At 39.0% G+C, this 11,736-nt stretch overlaps 1 protein-coding gene across 2 annotated transcripts in view; it reads left to right on the top strand.

The window, feature by feature from the left end:
- Positions 1–913: 913 nt before the first annotated feature.
- The window catches only part of LOC119033960 (protein snail homolog Sna-like), a 23,025-nt gene continuing 12,202 nt past the window's right edge, over positions 914–11,736 (top strand). The window contains exons 1-3 of one of the 2 annotated variants that reach the window (XM_037124595.1): positions 914–1,351; positions 7,231–7,839; positions 9,394–9,551. In XM_037124595.1, the coding sequence (XP_036980490.1) occupies positions 1,273–1,351; positions 7,231–7,839; positions 9,394–9,551 (846 nt within the window). In that variant the 5' untranslated portion in view covers positions 914–1,272. Of the gene's footprint in view, positions 1,352–7,230; positions 7,840–9,393; positions 11,541–11,736 lie in introns of those variants that run through there. The other variant, XM_037124596.1, reaches the window with a different exon arrangement.

Raw genomic sequence — 11,736 nt, 5'->3', positions numbered from 1 at the left:
GCACATTTTTCAAGGCATCAAACATTTGATATCGTTGCCGGCTTTGTCAGAAAAGATAAACAAATCTTTTCACCCGAGAAGCCTCCTTGTTGTGGGGAAGCCCTGTGAGTCGATTACCGAGTGCAGTAGAGTCCCGCAGTAATGATATTCACTGAGCTGCTGAACTCTACTGCACTCGGTAATAATTGATATTGGCCAATTTTCTATCCATCTATCTGTCATTTTTTTTGTATATCATACTTTAAAAATAGTTTAAAATAGCTTGCAACAAGAAAAAAACAACAACTGAGATGAAGATTTTTATGTGCCATTATGCAGTTGTTTTTCCACCATATCTACTCTTGTCTATCTCTCCACTTTACAATGTAAAGTTGCATTAGCACATTACATTTTTCAGATACTTGATGACTTTTCCTATTAGTACCAGCCTATTTGTATGTGGGTCATTTTAGTAATAATTTAACACAAAATCTTTACTTTTACACAAGTATGACTTTTGTGGCCTTTTTACAACACTAGTTGTAGAGTCCGTTTCCAGTCTATGAAAGTCTACTTTATGTAGTGAAAAGAGGCTTCATCTACTCTCTCATGCTAATCTTAATACAATTTATGTGCGAAAACTACTTTTTGTGCAGTGCACACACTATGTCTCACATCACGTTTTGCTCTTGATTTCTCATTTAGTCTTGACAAATATAACCAGCAAACTGCAAACCTTGTGTACTTCTGTGTCCTTGATGCTCACTGAGTTTGTATCTGATATAGTGGCTTGTCTGTGCTGTTGTGTTTCATGTTGAGACTATTATGGCTCGGGATAAATAGGCTATCAAGTGTAGAGACAAGGGGTGTCTTTCTGCTCTATCAACTGGTGGAGGGGAGTGGGGGGGGGGGGGGGGGGGGGTAAGTGCAGAAAGCTCTCCAGCACCAGCAGCGCAAAGCAGCTTGAAGTGCTTCTGCAGTGAGTAACTATCACAATTCATACACCTGTTGTGTTGGGGTCCGCTGATTGACAAGCACAGCCCGCCCCTTGCACTTGTCCGTTTATTGTAATTGGTTCGACACTGGGGTATATGGAAATTCCCCCGCTCGACCCTTGGCTCACACCTCACCGTCGCCAGTCGGCAGGAGAATGCGCAAGGCCACAGACGTATTGTAAACCCAGCCCGGTCTCTCTCACACTGCCAGAGACAGCTGCTTCCGTTAACCGGCCGCCACCGGTACACCACCCTCACCCCACAACAACTCCAGAGCTCCTGTGAAGAGGCCGACAACATGCCGCGATCTTTTCTAGTGAAGAAACACCAGAGCAGCAAGAAACCAAAGTATGGAAGACTGACTTCAAAGACTGAGGGTAAGACTCTTTGTGCTTTTCGGCAGTCTCACTCGCATGGCTCGTTTTATTAGACACAAAGTAACGGGGAGAGGACGGAGAGTAACAAAGTAGTCCAGAAGTGCGATCTTGAGACACAGACACTTGATTATAATCATGTTGCCTGTGGCGAGTTCATTTAATTGTTTTCGAGGGAAATAACTGTTTAATAGATAAGGATTTTAACAGCAAATAGCCTCGAGTTAGAACTATCCAAGAACAGAAACTGCATAGAAAGCGATACATTGCTGTTGAGTACAGCAGTGGGCTACATAAAAAGACCTTTTAGATATGCTAATAATACTTTAACACGCCAATTTTCACAATGATTTATTTCATTTCCTAAGCACATTTTACTGTGAATGCATGACTTTTACCTAACATGTGGGCCAAGTACGTAAATGTCATGTTTAAAGTCACACAATCATAAGGGAAGATTGATCCAGAGATATTAGAAAAACACCATTTGTTTTCTTTTGCCCAAAGTATTTAAGTATTAAATTTTTTTATCATGGTAAATGTTTTAAATCAGTGATTTTCAGAGATTTATACATATTTGTTTTGTCTCTAGCAGGTTACAGGAAAGTAATGCTGCAGAAAGTGAAACAAGAGTTGTGTGGCCACAAACCAAAATGTAGTTTTGTGTTTAGCAGGTGCAAATTCTGTCCCCAAAGACTTATTGCATTGTCCTTGGGTCCTTGAGAGACCTGAAGGACCCCATTAAGCAGCCTCAGGACCCTATGTAGTGACCTTCCAAGCTCCTCTTGATAAATCCCTCCTTCAACCTTTGTATTTGTTTCAATACAGCCCTTAAAGTGAGCTTCAGCCTCCCCCTCCCCATCTCACTGTATTGATGAACTTCCATTACCATCAGAACAGAGCCAAGAAATAAGAGTTGGGAATAAGACAGAAATAATAATCCAATTAACAGAAAATATACATGTGTGTGAGCTGTACAAACTTGGTCAACCTGGTTTAATTCTGGTTTAAATGGACTGCATATGTGATTCTCCTGCACACAAGTTTGTATCGCGGTTTAACCCAAAAAGTTAGGAAAAAAGCAAAAGAGCACCAGTTTATCTGGTTCTGTTGCTACATACACAGCTAGAAAAGCTCCAGACATCTCACCACCCTATCCCCTGACATGAAAGTCAGCTCATAAATATGTAATGTGAATGCGACATGTATTGTAGAAATATGGTATGTATGACATGTACAAAATTTGAACATTGGTGGTTTGAAGAACAGTACAATGACAACATTTTGTTATTTATTTAGCTGAGTAATTGTATTGTAATTTTGTTAGATATTGATAATGAATTCACTTCATAAATTACACTTTGTTTACATAATAGTTCATTAGCATTGATATTGAAAAGTATCCATGTTGATATTTGTGATTGTGGTTGTGATTACTTGTTAACTGTTTTACATTTTGTGGTATTGCCAACATATTAAAAGAACCCATACTTAATATTTATAAAGCGTTTTAAACTCACAGGCTCAGCCAAGGTTTCACTAGGGCTGTGAGGGTGTGGTTTAATCAGTTGATTGTTCAATCAGTGATTAAAGAGGGCAGCAGTGAGTACACTAATTTGAAGCAAAAAATCTGTCAATATGTGTGATGCACATTTATCTTTTTAATTTTAAAGTGAAAGAACATTTGAATATATATCGAAAGAAACATACATGTGTAAGTATGAACTAGTTTTTAAACTTCTAAATGTAGCTCATATAGCTCCTAATTTTTGATTATAATGAACAACAGACCCACTACAGCAAATGTATACACCAACATAATACAGTCATTCACAACTAGAGGCCCACAATAAATCTAAAGGTTGAGATGAGCAAGAAATTGTGATAACAGATTAATTTGTTTTGTTAACTCTAGAAAGATTTCTCAATATAACAAGATCATTTATCAAAACAAAACAAGTTCATAATATTCATAATAGAGGACCATTACATACACACACTAATCTGTAGGTTTTTAAATCAGGTTTGTTTTTTACCCTGTTCCCGATCCATGTCATTTAATATTTAGTATTTGCCAATGCCAAGTCCCGAGCCTTAACATAAGAGTTTCTGTAGCAGCATTACAGTAATATCTGAATATCAAAATACTATTGAAAGCCAGTTTGAAAGACAACAAGTGCTATTGGAGCTCTTTCTCAATCACATTTAGTTATCCATCCTGTTACTTTCACTCACAAGATTCTTGTTATGGATGACAAGCATCTCTACCCTGTTAACAGACAGGCGGTTCCTCTTCTTATTAATGATGTTTGAGACTGAACTAAAAAGTATCTCACTGTCCACACTTGTGCAGAAGGCACAAAGAAACAGCTGCAACAGCAGCCAGTGATGGAAATTGTGTAGCATTTGCCCTCCAGAAATGTAGCGAATTAACTGACCTTGGAATGGTTTGCTCCATGAGGTAACATGGTGCTCACAGACTGTCTCCATCTCACTCTCCTCTAAGATCTCATCAAAGACACTTCCCAGGCTTGCTGTGTTTTGAGATGGTACCTTTTCCAAATGCTCTTTCTCCTCTGACACTCCACTGGTGGCCCTGCTTACCTCCATCTTTTCCATCTCTTGAATAAAAGCATCATTGGCAGGCCTCAGGTTGTCCAACTTGGTGAAATATCTGAAAGTAGATAAATGATGTAAAGTATCCAATCATTAACATAACTAAAACTACAAAAAACAAAAGCTTATCATCATTAAAAAACACGCTTATCATGGCCTTCAAAATGTACATTATTTACCTTGTTTTAAAAGGTTGGTAAACTCTGCATTTACCCCCGGGTCAATTGACTGTGCAGTAGACACAGGTTTTTTTCACCTCAGCTTGGCTCGACTTTGATCTAAACCTAAGACCTGGGTGAACATGCTATATTGCGGCGCACAAAGTGATGACGGGTTACCAACATCCGGTGGTGGCGCATAAATAAAGAAGAAATGTGGGATGCTGCCTATTGCTGCCCTTTTATTACTGGACACAGTGTTGGAGGCAGAGCCCAGTTCATTCCAATGAAAGCTGCTCAGTGGTGTTTTGAAGCCAGAAAAGCTTGACTTCTAGGCAATGAAAATACCTTGATCGCCAACTAAATCAGCTAACTTCCGGTTTAGTGCCTGGCTAACTTGAATAATTTAATCATGCGGCTCTCTGAGACTTTCCAAATGTTACTGGACCAAATGACTCAAATTATGATAGTGAAATTAGTCATTTTGCATGGATTGTGACGCTTTTTACCATTTTAAAGACGCATTATTTTGTTGCTGGGAAGTTGTGGTCAGCAGCATAGATGCTCAGGGGCCTTTTGCTTCAGTAGGCTCTGGATCATGTAGAGAGTGCTGTTCCATCTAACTCGCACATCTTGCTGCTGTTTCTTCTGTTCTTGACAGGCATTTTCATCTCATGAAAATGGATATCTTCCAGTTGTTAAAAGGCCTGTAGTGAGTGCTTCAAAGGGCCTACTATCTTCCTTGCATTAGCAAGTGAGTCTGTGATGCTGCACGGTGACATAGCCCAGACCCTCATGTACGGACAGCTGGAGGGGGTGCATGATGCAGCCCACACTTGGTATATCCATTGGTGTTTTCATATTCGTTGTGTTGTCATGTAAAATGACATGGACCCATCACTTGTCTATTTCCCATGTGTTCAGGATCTGCTTGATTGCTTGTTTTTCATGCTGTGCTGTATGAGACCTGTGAAACTTGTGAGCATGTTGAACCACATGTTTCAATCCAGTGTGCAGTGAGGCTAAGCATCGACATGTCCCCATGTCACTCAAAATGTCTGTTGTAAAGCTAATAGCAGTCACTCTGTTAAATCACCTTGAAGGTAGACGCAAACTTCTTTGCTGCACATCTCTGGTAAGGTGGTATCTGAAATTGAATGTAATGCTGAGATAGTAGGGCATACTGGTATTCAAAAACTGCAGAAAGATAGCTCAAACCCTGATCCTCCACCACAGGGATGGTGGTTATCTCTGATGGCTGGTTATCCAAAATAGTTCCACACTACTGACATTTTATCCACAGGTAACATTACATGCAGGTCTACTTTCTAGAACAATTTTGCTCCGTTTACGTCTGTCGTGCAGATCAGCTTGGGAAATCCAGAGTTTCAAATAAACCACATTAACTTTGTATGAACTATATACAACTATATAGTACCATTTGTTGTGCAAATGTTGTCTTAAGTGATTTGATATGAGGGTGTTAAGATTGTGGCAATATTATCGTTACGTGGTTTTCAGACAGACATTTGTGAGGAGTAGCTGTCTTGAGTGTTCCTTATTCCCTGCATGTGAGATTGTAATGGATTTATTAATAGTGTAAGCAGCTGAAAATGCTTTAATCATCTATTCTGTAGCTAACTTATCATTTGCTGTGATGCTCTGATCAATAGTGTAGTGCAGCGGTCCTCAACAGGTGGCCCCCGGGCCGCATCCGGCCCACCAGTCTCCTGTTTGTGGCCCCCGAACTGTTATTCCTTCACTAATGTGTTTTGGTTGGGTCAGTATGTGTATACCGGGACTTGTCTCCATGCCAAAAATACACAGACAGCTGAGTCATTCACTGCTGTGAGCACAATTTTTAACTTTCATTTTTGTTTTTGGAGCAGTTCGCATACTCACATTTTGCCGGTTGGAAGAGATTGAAAATGGCGTAAGTAAACATCTTAAAGAAAAATGACAGTGACAATCAGCAACTCAAGGAAGTAGGGACTTAAATTTGCATTCATTCTCCCTCCAACCAGGAGAAAACCCACGTGCCTAACACTGTAGTGGTAACAAAGAGTTGGCCTTATGTAGTTTAGCAAGTTCTAGCCAAAGACTCATCATGTGCTTTCTCATATACCGGAGTCTCTCCCGGCAAACACCCTTTCACTCACAGTGCCAACATTTTTGTCATCCTTGTTAAAACTCAACACCCATTCACCTATTCTTTTCACAAACACATTCACAAACCATAATTACACTAACACCAACAGAATTCCCAAGAGTCATTGCGCCACAGCCCACAAGGGGCGTTACAATCTGTAACGGCCCAATCTGTTATATATCTATATATATATATATATATATATATTATATATTATATATTATATATATTATATATTATATATATATATATATATATATATATATATATATATATATATATATATATATATATATATATATATATATATATATATTTATATTTATATTATATATTATATATATATATATATATATATATTTATATTATATATTATATATATACAGGGTCCTGGGCAGCCATGGGGAGCAAAGGCTGGCCTGTGTGGTCCAATCCAACAGACGAGCTACTGTTGATCAAATTGTTGAAGAAGTTAATGCTGGTTCTTATAGAAAGGCGTCAGAATACACAGTGCATCGCAGTTTGTTGTGTATGGGGCTGCATAGCTGCAGACCACTCAGAGTGCCCATGCTGACCCCTGTCCACTGCTGAACGTGCCAGCAATGGGCATGTGAGCATCAGAACTGGGTCTAGAACTGGGGGTCTAGTGGAGTCCATACCTTGACAGGTCAGGGCTGTTTTGGCAGCAAAAAGGGGGACCAACACAATATTAGGCAGGTGGTCATAATGTTAGGACTACATATTAATGAGTTCTTCATATCAGTGATCCATGTTAATTCTCTATTTATTGTTTTCTCTGGTTGTTTCTACTGAATAAAATATGGCTGGTTGAAGTGTAGTAGTTCTATATATCCAGTACAGAGAGGAAGAATGATCACAACAACCTATGACCTGCATTGACCAAATGAATCGGTGGATCTCACAACTAAAATTAACGTGTGTATGTATATATTCCACAGAGGCCCCCTGCAGCACCCACGAAGATTTACGGCTGCACATTGACATCCCCCCTCACCATCGCTGTTCACCCCCAAGTCCACAGCACCGGCAGTCTCTCTCCTCCTCTTCCTCCCTCAGAGCAGATCGTTTGCATCTCTCATCTTCTCCAAACACCTTCCCTCTCTCCTGTTCAGGTCACTGTTCAGATGCGTTCAGTGGAAGGCCTATAGACAACTATAAACCAGCTGAATCGTTTACCAAAGTAAACCTTGAAATCCAGTGTGTTACAGGAGAACACAGGAGGAGTGAGAGCTTCCTCCCTGAATCCCTCCCTCTCCTGGCCCTCTTTCCAGCCATCCCTCCTGGCGGCAGTGGCCAGGAGAGCCTCAAGTGTTTGGACTGTCATAAACAGCACTTGAGCTTCTCAGGCCTGGCCGTACACAAGCAGCTCCAGTGTGAGTGGAGCAGCAAGAAGTACTTTAGCTGTAAGTACTGTGAGAAGGAGTACAACAGCCTGGGAGCACTCAAGATGCACATCAGAACACACACACTGCCCTGTGTGTGTAAACTCTGTGGCAAGGCATTCTCCAGACCCTGGCTGCTTCAGGGACATATACGAACACACACAGGTCAGTAAAACACCCTTATTCCCAGGGTATTTTCTAGTATGAAATACTTGAGTTTCGGAACTGGTGGTAATATTGACATCAGAGAGAAAGATATGGATAACCAGGAAACCAATAAACTTTGAATAAAATACGCTAAAAAGTAAACTTCACTGGGAGTCTAATAATCATAATCTTTTCTGACCACCTTTTACTACATTTTAATCTCTAAAAAAAGTTTTATTATTGCGCCTACCAATATATCAATCAGCTCTGGTGTAATGCATTAGAACGTTTTATAAAATCAAGGGCTGCCAAAGTTAACACGATAATAACGTGTTGATGCAAATTTTGTCATGTGATTTACGCACATTTATGTGTCTGTAGTTTGAGAAATCACGAAGCAATGCAGCAGTAATGTGGATGGCAGCAAAAACAAACCTTGAGATTAAATGAATAACAGTAAGGTCTTTAAAATGGCAAGTTCAGGGTCAAACCCTGCCAGATGGTTCTCAAGGACAAATTTTAAAGAGTGATACCTAAATGGGTGGCCAGAACTTGCAGGTTGATTAACATAGTTAAGTTAACCTTTACAAGTGTAAAATTGGACATGACATTGTCTTTGTATTATGAAGGAATGTTACATTCAGGTCAGTTTGCCCATCTGTTGTTGCTTGTTGGGCTTGAGTCTCTCATGTTATACTTTCAGCATATTGTCTGAGCATGCAGTACCTTTGAGGTACCTTGAGGTCCTATTCTGGATAATATTCTTGACAGTATTTGTCTCCTGCTGGATAACGTCTTCTATGTGTCTAGAGATGCTGCATGGAAGCTGAGGAAATAACCCTGCTGAAGTCATAGTGATGTCATCTGGGCTTAGACACCAAATTCATATAGAAAGTTTTGTTAGAAAGCTGAAGACATGATGCTGAAAGGAGTGTGCATTTACAAGCAAGAGGTCTAAGTAGTATGCTATTGGTTACTGGGATACTGGAAATGTGGCATCCAGTGTTTTTAATTTTCAACCATACTTTTTACATACTAGATATGTCTGCTACTTTGATATTTGACATTTCAGTCCCCTGACTGTTTCTTTCAGAGAATAACAAAAATGCCTGATGTAGCCTGAAGTCAGGATACTGTGTGTTCAAAAGAAACATCTTACTTCTGGTTTGGCTTCTAACTATCAAGTCTTACACCATCTTGTCCAAGCTGTCCAAATGCGTACACCAACTCTTGACTGCCAGCTCACTCTTTCTCTTCCTCTGTCTCTCTCTTTCTTTGGCAAGAAGGATATAAGATGTTTGAACATCTGTGTTATTTATTGAATTTCCTTTCCTGATAGCTATTCCAGTTCACCAAGCCGATTTGCATACAGTCATGGTCTAGTGGAACTTTGGGAAATATGGCCAGTTGACACGTGTTGACCCATTCAAATAGATCCCCATCGCAGGATTTGGATGGAGTATTGTGGGGAATGTGGTTGCGATTGATCAGAAGCTTCATGGATTTCCAGAAACAGGAAATGACAACCCCCAGTTATTATGACTTACATGAATGTCTGTGTTCCCTCTGCAGGAGAAAAACCATTCATTTGCTTTCACTGCAGCCGAGCCTTTGCTGACCGATCCAACCTGCGAGCTCACCTCCAAACCCACTCTGAAGTGAAAAAGTACCAGTGTGCAAGCTGCTTCAAGACTTTCTCCAGGATCACCCTGTTAGCCAAGCACCAGGAGGTAGGCTGCCCACTGTCCTGACAGCCTGTAACCATCAACCTGCTCTAGCATACTGTCAGACATAAAAGACCCACTAGGATCTTTGCAAAACCTAGTGTGTAGACGACAAAGCCCCATGCATGAACAGTGACATATAATGTGTCATGTGATTACACTTTTTTCAAAACAATGATTTCTCACAGCAAGCCTGAAATGAATGAAGAAAAGCACCCATACACTTAAATCTGTGTAATTTTTTTTTTTTTTATAGCAGAATATAGAATATTTGTTGCTCCATTGTACAATGATAATATTAGAAATACCTTTGCATAGATTTGATTGTGCATTTGTTTTTTTTATGTAGTTTGATTGTTTTTAGCTCCAGAACTTCAGATAAGTCTGAAACTTGATGTTTGCATTTCTCTTTTTCTCAACAGTAGAAGAAAGCTTGTTTATGAACATTGGGGTACAACCCCATTCCCAAAAAATTGGGATGCTTATTTTCTAATCCTTTTTTGGCATATACATAATTGAGAACAGTATACAGACAATATATTTAATATTTTACCTCATCATTTTTATTGACTGTTTATTGACAGAATATATATGCTTATTCTGAATTTGATTCCAGCAACACATTTTAAACATTTGGGACAGGAGCAGTGAAATGCTCCATATATTTGGAACATAGGTAAACAGATTCATTGGTAATAGCTGATAGTATCATGATTGGATATGAAAGGGACACTCTCAAAAGGCTCAGTGATTTCACCATGCGAGATTCACCACTTTGTGAAACACATGATTGTGTAAATGATATTACTACATTGGCTCAAGAACACCTGCCTGTGATTACTATTGCTGGTGTGGAGGCATAATGTTTTCAGGTGTTCTGCCTGTCTGTCTGTCTTTTCTGTCTGCTTTTTGTGAATGCTATATCTCGGGAACCGCTTGAGGGAATGTCTTTAATGTCAGAAACTAGACTGACACAAGCACAAGCACTTTAAGTCAGGTTAAGCACCCACTGTAATGGACTGTCCAAAATGGACCCGCTGTAATGGACACTCGTAACTAGGCCTGTCTCGTTTATCACAGTTGCCTGATTGCAATAACTTCAGTTGACTGTAATCATTTTACAGGATATCCAAGGGAAATTTAAGTTCAGTTTGTGAAAAAAAACATGAAATGCCATATTTCACGTATTCCTCTGTCTGAAATGTTATTTTTTGCTCTTTATAATTACATCATCTCATTGTGACCTCTTCTATTGGGTAGGACATTCTCTTTCAGCTCATATTGCTTGAAAGAAAGATGATGGCAGAAATGTGCCAATAGCAGTCTGCCCTGTAGTTGCAGCTGTGCATTTGACAGCTCTGGGTGCTTTGATGCTGAATTTGAGTATTTTTAAATAAATTGTAAATTATTGTATTCAGTATAGGTTATGATTTACAGTTATTTGACAGAGTTCAAATGTTGATATCATCACTAAAATAAAAATACTAAGATTATGATCAAGGATCCATATGGTAAGGTTGTTTCTGTCTGCAAAACAGTCACTCCTGGAACAATGTGCAAAAAACTCTGACTACATTTACTGTAGTCAGAGGAATTATTTAATTCAGAGGTGAATTATTTTTGTGCTACACCTTAATATCATCAGAACAAATAGCTGAATTAATGTTAAGATTGCATTAATGATGTTCCTTCTTCAGGCAAACATAATAAGACTTGATGGTCAAAGTCAAATGGGAAGCTTCTGTCTTATCAGCAAGTAGCAGAGTGAGTGTTACACAAGTTACTTTAGGTTAGGTACATCAAAATAATGATTTATGTCATGAAGTTGTCTTGTTCCCGTATAAAACGGCATTCTGTTTTAAATAATCTCAAGCTGTTTTAGAGACCAACGTTTTAATATTAGTACTACTGTTAAAAAAAACAGACTTGTTGTATGCTCTGTTTAACACTGCATTGTAATGTATATTTTTGTATTAAATGACTTGATAAAAATAACACTCTGAGATTTTTATATACTTGTACTTTTATGTAAGGATGTGACAGTCTGAGGGAACAAATGGAATACTGGTTTAATCTTTACACTCCAAAATTTACTTCACTGTAAACAAATGTATTTATACATTAATTTTCAATTCATTTGTGTCATTTCACATTGCCTGCTCTTGGTGTGCATGTGTTAGCCTGTAGTGCA

The sequence above is a fragment of the Acanthopagrus latus genome, chromosome 15 (genome assembly GCF_904848185.1).
Source record: "Acanthopagrus latus isolate v.2019 chromosome 15, fAcaLat1.1, whole genome shotgun sequence".
Classification (NCBI taxonomy): domain Eukaryota; kingdom Metazoa; phylum Chordata; class Actinopteri; order Spariformes; family Sparidae; genus Acanthopagrus; species Acanthopagrus latus.
Note: the sequence above shows the minus strand (reverse complement) of the source record. Positions and strands in the feature narration are given on the sequence as shown.